We start from the raw sequence: 23,662 nt of genomic DNA, 5'->3' as shown, positions 1-23,662 counted from the left end.
CATGTATAATGCCCAGAGTAAATACGAAAGGGTAAAGATTCTAGGTAAAAGAGAATGAAAATTGTTATACTCAATGAAGATCTACAGATAAGAATCAGATTTATATACTTTTTAATGCTGTTACTTTCTGGCCCCTAAAACCAAAGTGCAGGATTTCTGATTTATTTATTTTTAACTATGTCCCCAGTTCATTTCTCAGAATTGAGCTTCTTTTTAACCTAAATTTCCTGCTAGGAAACATTTTATTCCATTTGTTATAGAGTAGCAGTCACTCTGACAGTTAAATACAACATTCACAACACATTTTAAAAAATTAATTTGAGAAAAGAAGGGAAGGAGGGAAGGAGGGAAGGAGGGAGGGAAACATGGATTTGTTGTTCCACTTATTTATGCATTCATTGGTTGATTCTTGTATGTGCCCTGACCAGAGATTGAACCTACAACTGTGGTGTATCAGAACGACGCTCTAACCAACTGAGCTACCAGGCCAGGGCACACGTATTTTTTGCAAACATTTAATTAAAGGTAACAAGAATTCTTCTCCTGACCAGGGTCAAAGGGTAAACTTGAGGAGAAACGGATACTGAAAAGCAACACATACCTGGGTAAGCCTTTGCCCAGCTCTTGCTTTTTCTTGGTTACTTGATGAATGACCTGCTCCCAGTTGACATTTCTCCGAGATGCATTGAGGATCTGCCGCAGGGTCGGCTTGAGCCCAGACTCCTTCTCTGTGTCACTCTTCCGATGGCCGCTGATATTGCGAATGCGGCGAGCACTGTTGAGGTTTGGCTCAGGAAGGTGCGCTCCAGGCTTGCTCTTCAAACTAATGTGCCGGGTGAGATCTCTTTGGAGGGATGCAGGAAAGCCCAGCTTACTTAGTTCGGGCAGGAGAAGGCCTGAGGACTGAGTTATATCGCTCTTTTGGAGCTCTGCATCCAAGCTAGTACTTTCAAAGCCCTCCGTCTCATAAGATACATGAGATTTAACAGACTCATCAACCTGTCCACCTTCTAGAGAGGCTTTTAAGTCTAGTAGTAAACGAGAGTGTGGACTGGCTACAGATGTCATTTGTAACTCAGATTCCTTCTGGTGAACTACTGACTCGCATGGGGACGTGGACAGTTTTCCAGGTGTTTTCAGGTTTTGGCGCTCTCCCTCCTTCTCATCAGCATTTTGAGTGCTGCAGGATAAGACTTCTGTCGTTGCAGAATCCAGGGTTCCATTTTGTGTTCCATGCTTTTCCACCTCAGATATTTCTCCATCACTCTCATCTTCTAACGAGTGTACTTGAAACTCAATCTTCAAAGATCCTTTTTCGGACTCTTCTACATTCCTACTTGCTTTCTCATAGTTCCTGGTCCTTTTAGAAGTGCCAGGAAGGGGATCTTGCAATGACCCAGGAAACTGTAGCACCTCTTTGGCTTTTTGTAGAGTATTACTTAAATTTTCATCAGATTCCCTCTGAGTGCCAAATCTGTTTTTATTCCCTTTTAAAACACGAGGACATGAACTTTGCAATTTGGACCTGTAAGAAGAGCCATGATTGTCTTCCCCCTTGTGTTTGTTTAAGGAATTTGAATGTTTTCCGGGGAAAAAATAATTCGCTTTGGTGTTTTTTGAGGGATTCTGTGAATCTTGCTTTAGAGGGACTGATTTAGTGACTGGAATTGGAAGAAGTGGGGATTTTAATGATGGCATCTTATTTAAGTTATACGCTTGCTCAGGATTTTCTATAATGCAGTCAGAAGTGGCTTTGTGATTAAGAGATCCAGTATGTGTTTCCTTTTGTGTCTTCAATGTTGGGGAATTATTTGACTCATCAATTTGGGTCGCTTGTGTTCCTTGGATTAAGGTGAAATCAAAGAAAGGCTTATCTATCATTTCTGACTTGTTCCCAGTAATGTCCTTCATTGCCGATTGTAAATCCAGAGCCTTCTGGGACGGGTAAGGGGTCCAGCGACGCTGCTTTTCCCTCGCGACACTGCTGTTCTTCCCACCGATTTTGGAAGCTATGGTCTCTGTCTGTTTAGAGGTTTGGCTTTCTGGCTGCTCAAAATTAAAGTCAAATAAGCTTTGTGAAGAAAATTTATCACTTGTATATCCTTCAGAAGGACCTCTGTATGTGGCAACTGTACTTACTTTGTCATTTTCTTGCCGCTGCCATTTATATCTCTCTTGATTGTATTTGTTTGACTTGGATTTCTTGTTCCATGGCTTAGCCATGTCTTCCATTTGACAGTTAGAATTTCTGTTTCTGCCTGGTTGAAATTTGTCTCCAGGGCTACTGTAATTCCAACTATTTGAACTGCGTACATTGGATTTCCAGTTTCCGTTACTGCTGTTCACATGCCAACTGGAAAAGCCACCTGTTCCTTCAGAATGCCAGCCGGAATTCCTTCCTGTACCATTGTGATTCCAATCTACCGTTCCATTATTTGAATGCCAACCACCTCCAGAATTACTATGGTTATGAAACCAAGTTGAGGGACCTCCTGCAACACCCTTATGCCACCCTCTTGGTCCAGCACCATTCCGCAAAGAATGTGCAAAGCTGTTCTTCCTAGAATTATTAAAGCCATCTTTCTCCCACTTCCAATCCCGCTGAGGAGGTCCCCGATGGTGCCATGCTGGCTGGCTGTAGCTTTCTCTGTCTTGGTAAGGAATTCTGTCTTCTCTTCTCCGCTGGAGCTGCCTATCTTCAGACTTTATTTCTTGGCTGCCACTGGAAGGTTCATCTTGTCTGAAAGAAAAAGATTTTCATTATCGATTTAAAGGAATTCTTTTACTTCCTTAAAAGGCATAACCCACCACACTTCCCCTCGACCTCCCTCCCCTGTTACTTAGACTATTTTGTAATATAGAGTCCATTTTTATTTTTAATAGTAGTTGCTGGGCAGGGCCAGCATTTTAAAAATAAAACCAATTATATTTTGATGCTATGATTAGTTATCATAATTAATACAATTTAAGTTCAGCTGGTTTTAATATTATGATTTCTCCAGTTATTGGTTCTTTCTGGAAAAAAACAAAACAAAAAAACAATTTCTTAAACTATTTTAAATGGTAAGGTTTTACTGTCAGTGGGGACAAATTAAAAAAAAAAAGATTTAACTATGCATAATCATGTTCATTAATAAACACTTTCAATGACTGTTAGAGGAGAATGAAAACTTCTACCCTGTTTCCCCGAAAATAAGACACTGTCTTATATTATTATAATTGTTTCTCCCGAAGATGAGCTAGGTCTTATTTTCAGGGGATGTCTTATCTTTCCATGCGCTAGGTCTTATTTTCGGAGGATGTCTTATTTTCGGGGAAACACAGTATGCACGGTTCCTATACCTGAAGGGCTTACAACCTAGTTGATAAAATATAGTCACAGAGTAAAATAGCACAAAACAAATAAGCAGCACCCACAATAAGTGCTATAAGGCGTTCCATGTGCTTAAGGTTTTTATAAAGAAGTAACGGCTGTATGAATTATTCATGTTAGACAGGGAGCCCACAGAAATGTGATTAAACTTAAGTAAACATCACAGGAATGTGTGTAAAATTATATCCTCTACAAACTTCTTATGGTATGTCTAGCATAGTGCTTAGCATATGGAAGGTGCTCAAAAAATTGAGTAATACTAGGTAAAATTTATTGAGTACCTACTAATTATCAGGCATTTAATGCTTAGCATTTTATATAAATTAATTTTGCAACTCTGAAACAAATATTTTTATTATTCCTACTTTTTAGCTGAGGATACCGAGGATTAGAGTAGTAACTTGTCCAGAATAGTAAGTGGTATAACAGAGATTTGGACCTTGGCAGTCAGTCTCTCCACTCTCAGCCACTAGGCCTTGACAGAATGAACATCCCAAAATAAAGTTTCTATAGTTGGGTTCCCTGTTCTGAACTTGACATGAATCTTAAACTCAGAACTGACTTTATTTTTTTTTAATATATATTTTATTGATTTCAGAGAGGAAGGGAGGTGGAGAGAGAGACAGAAACATCAATGATGAGAGAAAGTCATTGATCAGCTGCCTCCTGCACATCCCCAAGTGGGGATCGAGTCCACAACCCGGGAAATGTGCTGGGATCCAACTGTGACCACTTGGTTCACAGGTCAACACACAACCACTGAGCCATGTAGGCCAGGCTCAGTACTGACTTAATTGGCTCTAAAAGCTTCTAATGTCTTTGAGATTGGAAGTTAACTATAATAATTAGAAATTACCTATAACATGAATTTATTGAGAAGCTCTTTTATCCTTTAACTTAATGTTTAATCTTCACACAGATAAGCTAACAATGGCACAAGAGTGTAATAACCAAAATAGAAGTTAGTCTCCTAGAGGCACTACTAACATCTTAAAACAAGAGTGAAGTACAGCTACACTGAAAGTAGTGAGAATGTCATTTGAAGGACTGAACAATTAAAGAACCAAGTTGCCAATGACATTTTAAAACTAAGAAAGTCTCCTTCAAGGACCTGTTAAAAAAGCATTTAACATATAAAGTAAAAATTATTTTCTTTTTATATTCAAACCTCTAACTAAAAATGAAAGGTAGACCAGATATAACTATTACTCAAGAAGAATCCCTAAAATTTTTTTTTAGAAATTGAAATGTTTCTCATCATGTCCTAGGAATTGCAAAATTACCCCATCTCATAACTGGCTCTCTCTTTTACTCATATGTGAAAATTTCTGCTTCAATAATTAAAGTATTGAGACCACAAATCAGCAAAGTTAAAATATAAAAACCATCCTAATACATTAATATAGATGTAGGCATGAAATTAAGTAGTACAAGCAGGAAAACTTATACTGCTGAAATGATCTTGTCAAATTTAAATGATAAATTTATTCAATAAATATTTACTAAAGCACTTAAACATGAAACCATAAATCAAATATGGTAGAAGCACCATGTTAATTCAATTAAGCAAAAACAGTTTTTCCTAAGGGATGCAATAAGAATATTACATAAAATAGTCACATGAAGCTTGTATACTAATGCTTTTTCTACAATAAAATTTGGATATCAAATAAAAAGAATTTTTTAATAACCAAAAACTTTGGAACTAATAAAAATAGTCCTAAACAGAATTCTCAACATGGTAAAAATTTATGTAGCTTTATGTAGGAATAACACTGAGGTGTGTTTTTTTAACCAAAGAGTACAGGAGTTCAAGAAAGCATTCCACTGTCCTTTTATGTATAAAACAGCAACTTTGAGCTAAACTTTACAACTAAGATAAGATGGAATGCTATAGACTGACAAATATGGAAATGGAAAACGTATTCTCTATCCTATTTCAGATAGGCTTTTAAAAAAAAAAAAATCAAAATCATTACTCACCGACTTTGTTCTCTTCTTTGCTTTATTAACTGAACGAGTTCCTTGTCAAAGTAATCTTCTTCTTCTTCTTCTCCCTTTCCATCATCTTTTCTTTCCTGGGCATCAATGTTATCTTTGTGCAACTGGCCAGAAATATGCTTTGCATATGCGGAAAGACCCACTTCTGTGACCCCGCACACCCGGCACTCATGACTGCTGTCCCTAGGGAAAGAGGGAGATGAGGGGCATTCAATTCTCCCCACTGGCATGGCACACTCACCAGATCTGCTATAGTTTCCTCTGAAAGACACTGCACAGGTTGGCACAGTGGAAAATTAGTGCTAATCAATTTCAATAGTCCTTTCATCCCTTTTAATGTGTTTGTTCATAGTTTACTTTTTTAAATGAATTTAAGATTCTTTTCCAGCAATCAAGAGGCAGTACACTTCAGAATAATGTCGTTTAGGAGGAGAAATCTTCTTGAGTTGCTGTACTTAAAAATCTTGCCAGAGGAAACATGGTGAAAGGGGAGGCAGGGGAGGGGGCTCAGAGCAAACAGAAGTTGCTCTGGAGCACACCCATGGTGCCAGCTGCACTCAGGAAGCCTGGTGACAGCACTTCCATTTAATATCTGGCTCAAGAACTTTCTCCCAGTGAAAGTGAAGGGGTGGAGAAAAGAGTAGGCCGCACAGCCAATCCCAGCCGGGTAACTAAACCGAACAGCTGGAGCTCGGCCTGGAATGTGAAGATTCCGGACCCGGGGCAAATGACCAGAGTCGTCTCAGCAAGCTTTTTTGGTCTGAGCGATACATGTGATCTACATACTGCATCAGAAGGGCTTATTTTAAAGGGAATGGAAAGCATTTCAGTTGTAGGAAGTCAACAGCTGTGCTAGGCAAATGGTTTTTCTCAAGTTTCAGAATACGCTACAGTTTAGAGAGAAGCAAAACCAAGTTCTTAGTTAAGAAATTGATTGAGCAGACTTCTTTTACTTTACACACACAGTGGTAAAGCGCATGCTTGGCCAGTTCAAGAAGCTGTAGGAGATGAATAATTTAACTGCTTTTTTAGCATCCTGAAATCCCTTGATGGTTCAGCTGTCTATGTGGTCATTAAGAAACAACTCAACTCTTATCGTTGTGTTGGGGTTACACTAGTAAGTTTTGTTAAATATTTTTGCATTCCTATACCGATCTATTAAAAAAAAACCTCACCACAGAAGACATGCTGTCTTTGATAAAATAGACTATATGTATATACACGACTCCGACTTCCCCTCACATACACCCATCAAGACATGGCAGATTCCTATCAATTAACCAGAAGAGACCTTCAAAACTGAGTACTTCATTTACTAGTTACAAATCACCTAAACAATCATTTAAAAAAAAACACACAACTTACTAAGCAAATACGAAATTCTAGGTACCATGCTAAGTAGATGGCTATAAGTTGTCTAGGGTGACAAAATATAAACAAAAAGTGCCCACTATGCTGAGTAAATTTAAAAACAAAGAACACACTATTATTTTACTTTGCAAGAATCATGGAAAACACCTCAGAAAAATGGGGAAAATTCATAGTTTTTTGGGCTTTGTAATTTTAAATGCTCTGGATGTAGTTTTTGACATTAAGATTCATCTTAGCCGAATCCGGTTTGGCTCAGTGGATAGAGCATCAGCCTGCAGACTGAAAGGACCCGGGTTCCATTCCGGACAAGGGCATGTACCTTGATTGCAGGCACATCCCCAGTAGGGGGTGTGCAAGAGGCAGCTGATCGATGACTCTCTCATCGATGTTTCTAACTATATATCTCTCTTCCTTCCTCTCTGTAAAAAAAAAAAATCAATAATATAGATATATATATTTTGTTGTTTGTTTGTTTTTCATTTAAATCAACTGTGTTTTCTGGTTAGAAAGTCTTTTTGGTTTTAAACTCTCTAAAATTATGGGACATGTTTTAGTCTATTTTTCTATCTAAAAGCTTACAGAATGCTAACCTGTATATTGCAGTACCAGGAACCTCATTCTAAAAGGCATTCTTAAGTAAAATTCTGATTTTATCCTTATTTCTAAAATGCAGAAAATTTTCCTCATCTCCAAACTATCGAAATCCCTCTCTCTTTAAAGATATAACTGGGAGGCCACACTGACTTTTTAAAATATTAAGGAATGTAGTGTAAAGTAGGCAGTATTTAACTCTGTTAAAAATAAACATTCAGCCGAAACCGGTTTGGCTCAGTGGATAGAGCGTCGGCTTGGGGACTGATGGGTCCCGGGTTCGATTCCGGTCAAGGGCATGTACCTTGGTTGCGGGCACATCCCCAGTAAGGGGTGTGCAAGAGGCAGCTGATCGATGACTCTCTCTCATCGATGTTTCTAACTTGCTATCTCTCTCCCTTCCTCTCTGTACAAAATCAATAAAATATATTTTAAAAATAAAAATAAATAAATAAATAAACATTCATATTCATAAATCCACATACTTTGCAATCTCCGAAGCACAAGCATATGTTGGACATGTAATAGACACTTAAACACAGATTTTTAAAACATTTCTGCTTTCCTTGCAAAAATGAATTATTAACCATAGTTCCTAAGTTATTCGATAGAAAAACACCTTAAGAGATCCTGCCCAGGAGGGTACAGGCACCATAAAAATTAACAATGGAAACAAGTTATAAAAAAAACAGAAATTGCTAATATTTTTCTTATAAATAAAATCTAGTTTAAAGAAGAGAGAGATAAGCTTTACAAGAAACTTCAAAAAGAGAAAAGAGAATCCATGTTTATCTATGGAAAGAATGGAGTAGGTCAACCACAAGTCTTAAAAATTAGAAGATATCTGTGTCTGGAGACAAGCATATTCTATACACGATATGCACTCATGCTTCCATAGAAGTTAACAGCAAATTAAATAAAATCATAATAATGAGACTTTTCAGTTCTTTATCAATAACCAGTTAAAATATTACTCTGTGTAAGTATATAAAGTAACTCTTGGGAAAAAGTACTGCTTTACTTCTGGACTAATAAAGGCAAAAATTCTCCTCAGGGCATGCAAAGGGCCAAAATTAGCTTCATCCTGTTACCACCCAATTTCCTCTCGTGTGTGAAAGGCAAAGCCTTAAGATATTCTAGCATAAGCTTTTCTTTATTAAGCCTGCTCTAACTATATCACAACAGCTGGTTGATAAATAAAGGTTTGTGTCTTTTTAATAGCAACTATCCATAGAAACTACTTTCAGGCCACACATCTGAACAAGTATATTAGGAAAAAAAATAAGGAAATGCTTCAGATATCCACAATTATGAACCAAATAAGACAAGTTATTTAATTCTCAATCAAGCTGGCATTCAAAACCTAAAAAATATGCTCTTTACATTTTTAACCCAATCACAACCAAAAGTTATAGTGATACAAATATAAAAAAATAAAAATAAAAACAGGAAGCTTTAACATCAGAAAGCCAGCATTTAAACATGAAATTCAGCAGAGGGGGGGAAAAATCACAAACTGATGACAAAAAAAGAAAAATAAATAATAATTGATAACTATGTGTCTCTATGCATAAATTAATGGTAACTGCTTGTCCTTACAGTAAATGCTCTAAGTAAGTAGATGATTTGAGATTTTGTTTGTTTTTTATAGTTTTGTCAGCTGTTTTTTCTTGCTATCTGCTTGCCTTCTCCCTTACAATTTGTTACAGGCCAGAAAACCATATATAACATTAGCATTGCATCTAAAAAATCCTAAATAATAAAAGGCTAATATGCAAATTCATCAAGTGACAGAATGTCTGGTCACTATGATGCGCACTAACCACCAGGGGGCAGACCCTCAATGTAGGAGCTGCCCCCTTTGGTCAGTGGCTCCCACAGAGAGAGCACCGCTCAGCCAGAGGTGGAAGGAGTCTCTCTCACCTCCACAGCAATGCTAAGAACCCCTCGGGGAATGTCTGACTGCCAGGGACCTTACCCTCCCCCCCAGTGCACGAAAGTCATGCACCAGGCCTCTAGAGAGTAAATAATATTAAAGTCCTCTCCTCTAAATAAAAAGAGTTTGGGTGTTAAAGTGGACATTTATATTGTCAGCTCAGAGACTTCTAATGCTCCAAATAACAAAATGGTAGACAAATTCTCCATGGCAGTTAAATTCTCCACTGGATGAAGGAAAAACAAGTTACAGAATAATACATATGTAGCCGTGGTTCAGTTATGTTACTAAGACAAAATGTGTGTGTACAGCTAAATATACATCTATGCATACACACAGAAAGAGGTTTGGGTAGGATATACACTGAACTGTTGACTTTCTTCTAAGAGGAGAGTAAGAGTTGGGGCTTTAGAGGGGGTGGGAAGAGTTAGATGACTCCTACTTTTTTTTACTTTATGATTCTGTATTGATTATGAATATGAATCTTAATCAAAATTTGTTTTTTAAATGTTTTAAATAGCTGGCTAGTGGTATTTGAATATAGCAGGCTTTAATCTACCAATAAAATCAACTTCTCTCCTAATGACTAGATTTATTGACCTCATTTGTTTTATTTTATAATATAGTTAGGTGCCAGGCAAATGGCCCAGAATAAGGTGAATTTCTGAAGGAAGTTTGTTGGAAATGGAATTCAGTAATTAAGATGGCCCATATATTTTTGAAAGTTGACTATTTCATAGGTTCCCAATAATAGTGAGTTGATATATATTCAATGTTATAAGGGCTCTCCACGCTAAAACAGAGTGAAAGGATCATACTCACAGTATGATCCTTCACACAGTAAGTGGAAAACTCCACTCATATGCTAAACAGGTGCTGAAAGTTTAATCACATATTAATTTGCTCACACAATCTAAAACTGTATTACTTAAAATATATATAACTCCAAATGGCTTAGGTTGGCATCTGAACAAAGCTTGTAACTATTATGCATGGAATCTACATATATAAAAAGCTAATATGCAAAGTGTCCCCTCGGGAGTTCAACCGTGAGTTCAATCGCTCCCTATGATGTACGCTGACCACCAGGGGGTGGCACGGAATAAAGGAAGGCTGGGGAAAGGAGGCCCTGATTGGCCTTGATTGCTAGCCAGGCATAGAGACCCTACCTGTGCACAATTTTGTGCACCAGGCCTCTGGTAAGATATAATTAATATTTCTCAGTTCCCCGATGTTTATGTTTCATATTGACTTCAAATTTCAAATTCACAAAAATCAAAACATCAGAAAAAGGAACCATAGAAGAAAAAAATGACAATGGAATACACACATATGCTACATTTAATTTTTTAAAGGTACTTACTTACTAGGTTTTCTTTCCTTAAACACCTCAAGCCTTATATCACAAAATAGCACTTTGATCTTACACTAATGAGATTCTGTACTATTTAGCAGACTTTGGACTTTTCAGACTATTCTAGCAACACTAAAGTTTACTGCATGCAATAAAATGACCTAATTGCAAGGCTGATGTGTAGGAATGACAAAGCTTGCTAGCCCATCTCAATACTCCTACTTACTATAGCTGCTGTGAATTCTACACATTTGAGATGCACAAAGATTTAATCTTTTTGAATGACAAAAAAATCTATTGTACTTGTTATTAATCCTAAAAGATAGTTCTATGCCCTAAGATAATATTCCTTTATGAAGGATAACTATGAAACAGGCTGACAGGTCTCATCGTCCTCAGCTCCCCCCACATTGAGAAGTTTATGGAAGATAATGGTTCCCATACCTGCCCTTCAGGTTCTCAAGTTCCCTGTGATGCAACATGCTCCTCATGTGTTCGTCCATCTCCTTCAAAATTAAAGAAAGCAGATTAAACTAAGGGGGATTGTGTTGTGGAAAAAAAAAAATCCCTCTGTTCATGTTCAATCAACAATAGGAACTCAAGCTCCTAGTGTCAAAAGTGTTTGTGGTTACTCTTCTCAATTCAATATTGAAATCAGTTCCTTATTAAATATTTCTTTAGCTATGTTCTATTTTCAAATAAAGGAATTTTAAAGAAAGGCCCAGATAAGTGGCTTTCTAAAAAGGTTAGAAAGTATACTGTTTTTAGAAAACAAAAATTTTATGAATAAACTAGAGGCCCAGTGCACAAATTTGTGCACAGGTGGGGTTCCTCAGCCTGGCCGACAGGGCTGATTGGGGCAGCAAGACGTTGGCCGGCTGGGGGAAGAGACTGTGTAAGGCTGGCCAGCCAGCCCTATTGGAGCTGTCGGCCAGAGGGACTGCAGGAGCACAATGACCACCAGAGGGAAGCTCCTGCACTGAGTGTCTGCCCCCTGGTGGTCAGTGTGTGTCATAGTGACCTATTGATTGGTCATTCAATCATTCAGTCACTTAGGCTTTTATATATATAGATTATGTGAGCCTGACTGGTGTAGCTCAGTGGTTGAACATCAACCTATGAACCAGGAGATCACAATTTTGATTCTTAGTCAAGGCACATGCTTGGGTTGTGTGCTCAATCCCCAGAGTGGAGAGTACAGGAGGCAGCTGATCAATGATTCCATCATTGATATTTCTATCTCTCCCCCCCACCACCACATCCTCTGAAATAAATTTAAAAATGTATATTTTTTAAAATAATAAATTATGTGGGTTAAATTCTATCCCAATATAAGGAATTCACTAAAGTTTATTTTTTTTAACTCTGAAATCATATAAATTCTCAATTATATGACTACTTTCCTACATGGAATACACACATATACTACATTTAATTTTTCCCCACCGAACTGAAAGTTTTTCAAAAGTAAGTTACAACTCATATTCATGTCTTGAACTGGGCCTGGCATATAATTTTCAATATCTGTTAAATGAACAGATGGATACATCAATTCTAGACAGAACTTATGGATATAACAGAACTTCTCCATGATTGATCATAAACTTTTTATAAATACTTTGAACACAGCAGCTCAATCATGCCTTCATCTTCACTGCCTGCTGCCCCTTTTTGATTTGTTTGGTTCTAAAGAAAAGTTTCAAAATTTACTAGTTCTCCCCTTTCTGTATCCACTCCCCCTCCCCCTCAGGAGCTGGCTTTATTCCATAAACAGATGTTATCAGCATGTGAGGCACATCTCTTATTTTTGATGAGTTACTGTGGAGGCGTTTAGCGGTGCCTCAGTTTCCCTCTGTGCTCAGCCCCGCAGACAGCCCCCGCGAGCACACACATTCTCGGGACTTCGGTCGCTGAGTGTGAAAAGCTCCGACCAGGGCTGCACGGCAGGGGACCTTGGGGACGAGGCGGCAGGGGTGGGGGCACCCACACCTGGGCACAAAGGCTCGGGGTGCCCGGAAACTCAGGAAACATAACAAAAACGTAACACGGCCTTCGAAATGACCAAAACTCCAGCAAAAGCCCATAGGGAGGGAGGGCCGGGAGGAAAGGGCTGAGGGGGCAGCGGGAGCGGGTTGTATCCACCCTTTTTGGAAAGATAATTAAATCTGTGGGAAGAGCTTGCACTTTAAAACATACACATGTATATGCACATAATTCAAAAAACTCAAAAAGCTGTAAAGATCTATCCCTTTGCCATGCCAAAGTAATATAGAGCCAGTATGCCATAAGAAGAGAATGGCTTTTAACCCTCGCTGGTTTGCCATATAAATTTTGGAGTTTTTTTTTTCTAGGTCTGTGAAATATGCCATTAGTATTTTAATGGGGATTGCATTAAATCTATAGATTGCTTTGGTTAAGCCCTAGCTGGTTTGACTTAATGGATAAGAGTGTCAGCCTGTGGACTGAAGGGTCCCAGGTTCAATTCCACTCAAGGGCACATGCCTCAGTTGCGGGCTTGATCCCCAGTGTGGGGTGTGCAGGAAGCAGCCGACTGGTGATTCTCTATTATTGATGATCTCTCTCTGAAATCAATTTTTTAAAAATTTAGAGAATGGCTTTTACATATATTATTAGCTGTATTGAGTATTGCTATTAGCTATGCCCTGTGCTTAAAACATTTTCTCACTTGAACTGTAAAACACTGCTGAGGGAGTATTATCCTATATAATAAAAGCCTAATATACAAGTTGACCAAACAGCAGAATGACCAATCGCTATGATGAGCACTGGCCACAAGGGGGCAGATGTTCAATGCAGGAGCTGCCCTGAGCCCGCAGGCCCTAGGCCAGCCAAGACAGGTGCCAGCAGGGCCCCCCAATCGCCCCACTGGTTGCCCCACAGAATGAATGCAAAGAGAAACCAACTGAGTTCTCAAAATAATTGGTAAAGATCTCCAAGCACAGGATTAAAGTAACACATACCTGCTCAGTTACCAAGCTTCTATTTAGATCCTTTTATATTAGTTTGTATTATGTGTGTGTTTTAATCCTCACCCAAGAATATGTTTTTATTGATTTTATTTATTTTTCAGAAAGAGAGGAAGGGAGAGAGAGGTTGCCTCTCACATGTGCCCCAACTGGAGATCAAACCCACAACCTTTTGGTGCACAGATAATACTATAACCAACTGAGCCACTGGGCCAGGGCAGTATCATGTTTTTGTTTGTTTTATTTTAAACGTTTTTATTGCTTTTTTAGAGAGAGAGAGAGAGGGAGAGGGAGAGAGAAAGAAACACTGAGTGAGAAACATTGATGGGTTGCCTCCAGCATAGACCCCAACTGGGGAACGAGCCCATGACCAGGGCGTGTGCCCTGACTGGGAATTGAACCAGCGATCTTTTGTTGCACAGGACACTCAACCAAACCCCCCTGGCCAGAGCAGTATTATGTGGTTTGTTGTTGTTTTTAAAGAGGAGGAGGGAGATGGGGAAGTTTGATGGGCACACAAATCTGGAAAACTATATATATATTTTAAAACCTTTTTTTGTCCAGATGGCATGGCTTAGTGGTTGAGCGTCAACCTATGAGCCAGGAGGTCACGATTCAATTCCCAATCAGGGCACATACCCAGGTTGTGGGCTTGATCCACAGTGTTGGGTATGCAGGAGGTAGCCAATCAATGATTTTCTCTTATCATATTCTCTCCCTCTCCCTCTCCCTCTCTCCCTCCCTCCCTCTCTGAAATCAATAAAAATATTTTTTTTAAAAACAAACTTTTTAAATATGTATTTTTTAACTCGAGGGCTTTTCAGTCTTTGATAAATTAAGGAATATCAAGATACACAGGGATGGAGTAAACAGCTCATACCTGAAGTCAACCTAAGATTCCTTTCTCCTCCACAGTATATTTGGAAAAACCAGGGTAACACTACTTTGGGAAACTAGAGAGAGCACTGCTTCAACATAAGTTGTTCATGATCTATCTAAAAATAGTATCAGAGCCCTAATCAGTTTGGCTCAGTGGATAGACAGAGCATCGGCCTGCAGACTCAAGGGTCCCAGGTACGATTCCAGTCAAGTCATGTACCTTGGTTGCGGGCACTTCCCCTGTAGGGGGTGTGCAGGAGGCAGCTGGTCGATGTTTCTCTTTCATCGATTTTTATAACTCTCTCTCCCTCTCCCTTCCACTCTGTAAAAAAATCAGTAAAATATACTTTTTAAAATAAAAATAAAAATAAAAATAAAAATAGAACCAGAGCTATTTCTTTCAATTAACCTATTATGCTAATTTCTTGGACCACATTAATCTTAACACTTAAATCATGCCATTTCCTTGCTTAAAGGCTTGTAGTTGGCTTTGCCTAAAGATAGTCCCCGTCCTTGATTTAACTTCATTATGATCCATATAAAAGTGTGAAGATATTAAAATGTTTCAAACCAGAGCAGAAGAAAAGACTTAAAATAACATAACAGAATTATGCAATATCACAAGATAGGGCTGCTACTCCACCAAAGTCTGAGTTCACACCTCTGGGTGTCTAGCTATGTACTTCACACTTGATCAGTTTCCCATCCCTCCAATAAAGTAGCCATAAGGGATTTTTGTTTATTGAAAATTTGTGTAAACCCTGATCTAAATTTTTTAAAACTAGAAAAGTAGTTTGTTTTGTTTTTTACTTTTGTAAAAGACAGCAGGTATATTATTAAACATGATTTTGAAATCTCAACTTACTTTTCCATCACTAACAGAAATTCTGTAAGGAAAAAAAATTCTTCATCCCAGCCTACTCGATGGATCATAGTCAAACCCCTCAGTCTTGCATGCAACACTGTTTACTGTCTCCACTTACATTACTAATTAAATTACAATCCCCCATCCCCGAAACAAAACTGTTTTAATCACGTGAGTCTTCTTAACAACTCCTAGAACTGTTATATGCTATTATTCCTCTGTATCTTTGTACACGTTCTCCCACCCAAAATATCTCTTCTCTATTTCTTTCAAACCATCTTACTTCCAAATATTCTTCATGATAGCTCATATTAATCTTCCCAGTTAACTGAATCCCCAATATTAAAGAACGCCTTAAAAGAACAGAGAAAAAAAATTCCTCAATATTTAAGCTAGCTGCACTACTTTGAAAGCAAAGGATAAAGCCAAGAAAAAGCAAAAAGTGAGACAATTTGCAGCTAATTTCCATAAGGCACAGGGAAATTCTTTTAGTTCTTAAAAATGTGTTTTTCCTGGTACAATATCCCCACCCTGTGGACACCTAGGATATTATTAATACCATTTCTGCCGTGCTGCATTTTTCACAAGCATAGGCAGAAACGGAATGCAGGTGAACATAATGCTGTATCCTTAGATATTCTCAGCTAATTAGAAAGTGGTAAAATCTCAAATAACTTAAATGTTACGGTATTTTCTCCATAACTATTAACTAAATTTCTCTTTACTCTCTACTTTTGAGTATCCTCAAATTCTGGGTAGAGGTTTAATAATATAGTTACTGGCTTTATGAAGCCGTAATGAGAAAGAACCAGTGGAATGAGACTAAGAAAAAAGCATAAATAAGATAGCATTAAAAGTTTTTACCCACTGGGCAGGCTGGAACGGGTCAATGGGGAAAGGGAGAAGACATATGTAATACTTTCAACAATAAAGATTTTTTAAAAATAAAAGCTTTTACCCATCTATAAATGACATATGATGTCTCTGAAAAGAATGACCAGTCATGCCCTGGCCATGTGGTTCAGCGGTAAAGCATCAGCCCATGTACCAGAAGGTCTCCGGCTCAATTCTTGGTCAAAGGCACATCCCTGGGCTGTGGGTTTATTCCCCACCCTGGCGGGGGTATGTGCATGTTGTGCAGGAGGCAACCAGTCGATGTGTCTCTCTCACATTGATGCTTTCTCTCTTTCTCTCTCCCCCCCTCCTTCCCTCTCTTCTACTCTAAAAATCAATGAGGATTAACAACAAAAAAGACCAGTCATGAAGTCTCACATTCTCCCTCTTCTATTATTACCTTTTTTGAGCTGTACACAATGTTGCACAATATGCATTTCCGTTCCCGTACCATAGTGACCAGATCTGAAGCACTCAACGTCACACCTGCAATGAGGAAGTAACATTTAGTAACCTTTCCCGCCCCCAGATCTCTTCTTAGATCACATGTGTCAAACACAAGGCCCGCGGGCCAAATCCCTCCCGCCAGGCCTTGCAATGTGGCCCGCACCGCGCTGTCATCACTGCACTCCGCTGCGTTTCCAACACAATGACAGTTTATGACTGTTCAGTAAACCATTCGGTCCGCGATTTAGGCTGGATTTTAGATTTTGGCCCCTTCTCTGATTGAGTTCGACACCCCTATCTTAGATTCTTCTTAGCTTGGCAAAAATACAAGTTTTACATCTTCCTCACCTCCACCCTGTTCCTCCCTCCGTCTTCTCATCTTGGTAAATGAAAGTTGCAATTTTCCAGGTGCGTAGGGCAAAAACTTTGAGAATCATCCTTGGTCCCCCTTTCTCACCCCATATCCATCCTCACCAGCAAATCCTGTCCCACCGTGAAATATATCCAAAACCCAATTATTCCTCATCACTTAGCACTAGCCTGCTGATGTGACTTCCTATTTCTACTCTTATCCTTTTACAGTCTATTCTCAAAGCAGTAGCCAGAGATTCTCAGAATGAGATTCTTTTGAAATTTAAGTCAGATTACATAATTCCTCTGCTGAGAATCTTTTAACAGATTCCCACCTCATTCAGAGATCCAAAGTCCATGTCATGAGCTACAAAGTCTGTTTCTCACTTTCTGACTCCATGCCCTACCAGTCTCCCTCTATCCCTCCACTCATGGCCCTCCTTGCCATTCCTTGCGCACACCAGTGATTCCCCTACCTAAGGCTTCTATGTTTCCTGTTCTCTCTGCATGAAATATTTTTTCCTAAGATTTCTTTATGATTCTCATGGCTCATTCTGTCATGCAGCCTCATCAAGGAGGCCTTCCCTGATCTCCTACAGAATATTTTCTAACCCTCGTTTCCACTATTCCCCTATTAGCCTGCTTAATTTTTTAATAGCACCATGGTAGATTGTTCCCAAAAATGGCCACAGCCATATCTTCCACCCCATGTACTCTTTTGTAATGTGATCTTGTTATCACCACCTATCAAAAGTTGAGTCCAGCCAAAACCGATTTGGCTCAGTGGATAGAGCATAGGCCTGTGGACTGAAAGGTCCCAGGTTCAATTCCGGTGAAGGGCATGTACCTTAGTTGCGGGCACATCCCCAATAGGGGGCGTGCAGGAGGCAGCTGATCAATGACTCTCTCTCATTGATGTTTCTAGCTCTCTATCTCCCTTCCTCTCTGTAAAAAATCAATAAAATATACTAAAAAAAAAAAAAAAGTTGATTCCAGCCCAAGCCAGTTTGGACCAGTGGATAGAGCATTGGCCTGCGGACTGAGAGATCCCAAGTTCGATTCTGGTCAAGGGCATGTGCCTTGGTTGCGGGCACATCCCCGGTAGGGGGTGTGCAGGAGGTACTGATCGATGATTCTCTCTCATCAATGTTTCTAACTCTCTATCCCTCTCTCTTTCTCTCTGTAACAAATCAATAAAATATATTTTAAAAAAGAAAAAAAAAAAGAAATATAGTTGTGCAAACAGAGTAGAGCTATTGCATTAGAATCTTCAGAGACTCCGTTTTGTGCTTCATTATGCTCTCCCCATCCTTAACAGGATTTCCTCAAAAGTGACTTAAGTTGGTCAGCAAGATAGCCTTCCAAATAATCACTATCTCGTAACACTGTAATCCATCTCAAAATCAATATCAGGATATTTCTCTGCCCAGGCTGAGTGGCTCAGTTGGTTGCAGCATTGTCCTGTATACCAAAAGGTTGTGGGTTCGATCCCCAACTAGGATGCTTACAGGAGATAACCAATCAATGTTTCTCTCTCACAAAGATGTTTTTCTCCTTCCCTCTCTTTCTCCCTCCCTCAAACTAATACATATCCTCAGTTGGGGATTTTAAAAAATGAGAATATTTCTCCAAATATTTATTATGTAATTCAAGGCTGGAAAACACTGTTTAGTGTCAAAGAACTTTATTTGCAACATTGTTATATTATCCAATTTTACTGTTTAAACAATCTTGAGATAAGCAAGAACAGGCTGTTTTACGGTAGGTATGTCTAATCTCCTTGGCCTTACCATGAGAAAGGGATCTGTCTTTTCATATACCTCTAGCATTCATTACAACTAACCCAGTAGTACTTAACCTGTTAACCAGGGAGTGCCCTTTGTAATTACGCAACCTGTAATGGGCACGTACTCTTTCACTAGGACGTGTCAGTAAGTCACGCCCGGAGGACGTAATTTCATATTATTATTATTTTTATTTATACTTAATTAAAATAAATTATATATTTTTTCCTTTATATATAAAGCACAAAGGAAAATACAAAAAAATAGAAAAGAATACCAACAAAAAAATAGAAACATTGAATTAAAAAATTACAAATTTTACAAACAATTATAAAGATTACAAAAAATATATACCGTCCCTCTCAGGGCACAATATATATTTCCAGGACGTATTCATACGTCCTACCCGTTCCCGATATCGTTTACGTTTGACTTACTTTATAGGTCCCGCTCGGTTAACAGATTAAGACATTTGAACTTTGACATAACTCAGATTTGATATGACAATAATCCTATATAATAAAAGCCTAATATGTTAAGTATCCAAATTTCGACCAGTCGCTATGACATGCACTGACCACCAGGGGGCAGATGCTCTGACTGGTAGGTTAGCTTGCTGCTGGGATCCAGCTCTGGACTGGGCAAGACAGGCCAGACACACCCTGGAGCCCTCCTGTGGTCCCTCCCCAACCCCTCCCCAGCCTCGCCTGTGCCCTCTCGCAATCCAGGACTCCTCCAGGTGTGTCAGAGAGATGGTTTCACCCAGGTCCCTGCGCCTAGGCCAAGGGACCTACCAGTGCAGGAATCCATGCACCAGGCCTCTAGTATACTATAAATCAATGAAGAAAGCAAAACATAAAAATTGATTTCTTAAGGGGAGGAGGTGGGACTCAGATTAGAATCCATTTTTTGTATTCCAGATAACTTTCTATGCCTCCACCTTAACCCTGACAGAAAACTAATGGATTTCTAGTAAGCAAGACAGGTCAACAGAGATGGTGTTCAGTGACAGAACAAGTTTTGCCATTACTCCTATGTTGCCCAAAAGATTATGAAACAAAAATATGACTGGCATTTACGGGTAGTCCTCAATTTGCTGAGTGGGCCTCCAAGAAAGTTTCAAGGCTCCTACTTAGGTTGACAACAGAGGTCAGGATGTATTTGGGGGCACATCAACATATAACTATAACTTTCAAAGGCTAATTCTGAATAAGAGTCTTACTGCTAGTTCTAAATTCTGGCTGGCTCCTATTTCCCAAAGCAAGTGATTGGTGATTTCCTGCATTCATCAGCATTTTGCTTGCTAGCATTATTTTTATATTATCTGCCCTAAACCATATGTAGCAGGAGTATATGCAGCAACCACTCTTTATTAATAAGCATAGGGCTAAAACAAAGATAGGAAGTTAAAAGCTGTGACTCAGGAAAAGACATTAGAAGTTGAGCCCCAAGCAAGTGAAGCTGTTTGTTTGTATTGGGTCGGCAACTAAGTAAGTGCGGATTTTTTTAAGAAAATCAAAGACAATTTTTTCATGGAACTAAATAACTTTATTCTGTAATGTATTGCCCATTTTGATCAATGACCTTTTGCCATCTTTCAGGCAGCATCATAATCCCACGTTCAAAAAACTTCTGGTTTTTATTAGCAAAAAACTGAATCAGGTACGATTTGACATCATCATCATTATTGAAATTTTTACCATTCAAGGAGTTTTGTAAAGATCGAAACAAAAAGTAATCAGATGGTGCAAGGTCAGGACTATATGGTGGATGTGGCAAAACATCCCAACCAAGCTCCATTAATTTTTGCCGAGTGACCAAAGATGTGTGTGGCCTTGCATTGTCATGATGGAATACAACACCTTTTCGATTTGTCAATTCGGGCCGCTTTTCTTCAACTGCATTGTTTAATTTTGTTAGTTGTTCAATGTAGACATCAGAATTGATCGTTCGGTTGGGTGGTAAGAGTTCAAAGTAGACAATTCCTTTGTAATCCCACCAAACTGATAACAAAACCTTCTTTTGATGAATATCAGCTTTTGATGTTGTTTGAGTTGGTTCACCTGGCCTGCTCCATGATCTTTTCCGCTTGTTATTGTTGTAAACAACCCATTTTTCATCGCCAGTTATCAGTCATTTTAAAAATGGATCATTTTCATTACGTTTCTTTAGCAAATCGCAGCTGCTAATGCGTTGCGTTAACTGTGATTCTTTCAGTTCGTGAGGAACCCATGTATCGAGTTTTTTAACATAGCCAAGTTGTTTTAAGTGATTTTCAATGCATGTATGTGATACATGAAGCTTCTCTGCAATCTCACGTGTTGTACTGTGACAGTCCGAATTGATTATTGCTTTGATTAGGGCGTCATCAACTTCAACTGGACGACCAGAGCGTTTTTCATCTTTGAGTGAAAAATCACCAGAACGAAATTTGGCAAACCAATTTTGACACTGCCGTTCTTTTAAGGCTTCATCACCATAAACAGCACATAACTTTTTATGAGCTTGCAATGCGTTTTTCCCTTGTGGAAATAAAAAAGCAAAATATGACGAAAATGTTCCTTTTGATTTTCCATTTTTCAACGAACGCCAAACGAAAACTACAAAACAGATCAAAAAACTTTTTTCACTGATTAACAGCTGAATAGCCAACTACCAAATAACAAAATGTGTTTTACATTTGTACTACGTCTGCAAACCTAAAAATTCAACTGAAGCCATGTGTGTGTGAAACCCGCAATTACTTAGCTGCCGACCCAATATTACCCATCACCAGACAAGGAAATGGACAGGGCAGACCTTGATTCATAATTAGAACGACTAAGGTTCCAATTCCTTACTCGATTCTGACTCTTGGCAAGAATTATGTCCTAAAAAGAAAAATAACAGAAAAACAAAACAAAACAAAACAAAACTGGGATAACACCAATCCTAACAAAATAATAAAAATACTAATATTAGCCGAAACCGGTTTGGCTCAGTGGGAGAGCGTTGGTCTGCAGGACTGAAGGGTCCCGGGTTCGATTCCGGTCAAGGGCATGTACCTTGGTTGCGGGCACATCCCCGGTGGGGGTGTGCAAGAGGCAGCTGATCGATGTTTCTCTCTCATCGACATTTCTGGCGCTCTATCTCTCTCCCTTCTTCTCTGTAAAAAATCAATAAAAATATATTTTAAAAAAATAAATAAATAAAAATAAATAAAAAAATACTGGCCGGGACCGGTTTGGCTCAATGGATAGAGCGTCGGCTTGGGGACCCGGGTTCGATTCCAGTCAAGAGCATGTACCTTGGTTGCGGGCATATCCCCAGTAGGGGGTGTGCAGGAGGCAGCTGATCAATGACTCTCTCTCATTGATGTTTCTAACTCTCTATCTGTCTCCCTTCCTCTCTGTACAAAAATCAATAAAATATATATATTTTTTAAATACTATTAGTAAAACTAATTTTCTTTGTAGTAAAGTTTCTTTTTATCATTAATTCCATTTCTTTAACAAAAGCTTATTCAGATCTTGTTTCAACTTGTGACAGTTTTAATACATTAACATTTTCATTAAACTGTATATTGTCAAGTTTCTTGGCATGAAGTTATATACAACCAAAAGCCTGATGCACAAATTTGTGTATGGCTGGAGTCCTTCGGCCTGGCCAGTGATCAGAGCCGATCGGGGCCAGCAAGAGACTACAGGAGGTTGGCTGGCCAGCCTGATTGGGGTGGCCAGTCAGAGGGAGGGACTGTAGCTGGCCAGGGGGAGGGAACACCAGAGGTTGGCTGCAGGAGCACACTGTCCACCAGTGGGCAGCTCCTGCATTGAGCGTCTGCCCTCTGATGGTCAGTACACACCATAGCGACTGGTTGACCAGTCGTTTAAGCTCATACATACATACATATATACATATATATATATAATGTATATTATATAATATATATAATATATATATTATATATATATATATATATATATATATATATAGTCATTTATTTTCCTACTAGAGGCCCAGTGCACAAATTCGTGCACCAGTGGGGTCCCTTGGCCTGGTCTGCTGGATCAGGCCCAAACTGACTCTCTGACATCCCCTGAGGGATCCCGGATTGTGAGAGGGAGCAGGCCAGACCAAGGGACCCCACCAGTGCACATTCGGGGCTGAGGAGGGACATGGGAGGTTGGCCAGCCAGGGAAGACTCCAGGGAGTATCTGGGCCGTTTTACTCAGTCCCATTCTGCCGGACTCCAGCAGCAAGCTAACCTACCAGTCGAAGTGTCTGCCCCCTGGTGGTCAGTGCACATCATAGCAAGTGGTTGAGCGGCCTTAGCATATCATTAGCATATTACACTTTGATTAGTTGAATGGACTAGACACTTAGCATATTCGGCTTTTATTATATAGGATAGAATCTGTAATGATAAATCCCTTTCATTCCTGATACTAGCAATTTGTGTTCTCTGTTTTCCACTATCAGTCTATCTATAGGCATATCAATATTGTTGATCTTGCCAAAACTGGTTTGGCTCAGTGGTAGAGCATCGGTCTTCGAACTGAAAGGTCCCAGGTTCGATTCCGGTCAGGGGCATGTACCTTGGTTGCGGGCACATCCCTGGTAGGGGGTGTGCAGGAGGCAGCTGGTCGATGTTTCTCTCTCATTGATGTTTCTAGCTCTCTCTCTCTCTCCCCCTTCCTCCCTGTAAAATATCAATAAAATATATTTTTAAATAAATAAATAAATAAATAAACAAAAAATATTGTTGATCTTTTCAAAGAACCAACTTCTGGCTTTGTAATTTTATTTTATTTTTGTATTTCCCTATTTCATTATTTTCTTGTCATTTTTTT

The 23,662-nt window shown here is 39.0% G+C and overlaps 1 protein-coding gene across 12 annotated transcripts in view; it reads right to left on the bottom strand.

Annotated features, from left to right (window-relative positions):
- ZNF106 (zinc finger protein 106) overlaps positions 1–23,662 on the bottom strand; it is a 55,387-nt gene that overhangs the window by 26,826 nt on the left and 4,899 nt on the right. For 6 of the 12 annotated variants that reach the window (XM_036444908.2, XM_045583515.1, XM_045583520.1 and 3 more), the window contains 4 exons: positions 16,652–16,737; positions 11,071–11,132; positions 5,357–5,557; positions 602–2,740 (listed from right to left, as the gene is read on the bottom strand). In XM_036444908.2, the coding sequence (XP_036300801.1) occupies positions 602–2,740; positions 5,357–5,557; positions 11,071–11,132; positions 16,652–16,705 (2,456 nt within the window). In that variant the 5' untranslated portion in view covers positions 16,706–16,737. Of the gene's footprint in view, positions 1–601; positions 2,741–5,356; positions 5,558–11,070; positions 11,133–16,651; positions 16,738–23,662 lie in introns of those variants that run through there. The other 6 variants (XM_036444919.2, XM_045583530.1, XM_045583533.1 and 3 more) reach the window with 6 other exon arrangements.

Source organism: Pipistrellus kuhlii, unplaced genomic scaffold (assembly GCF_014108245.1).
Source record: "Pipistrellus kuhlii isolate mPipKuh1 unplaced genomic scaffold, mPipKuh1.p scaffold_m20_p_1, whole genome shotgun sequence".
Taxonomy (NCBI): domain Eukaryota; kingdom Metazoa; phylum Chordata; class Mammalia; order Chiroptera; family Vespertilionidae; genus Pipistrellus; species Pipistrellus kuhlii.
This window is presented reverse-complemented; position numbering and strand designations above follow the sequence as displayed.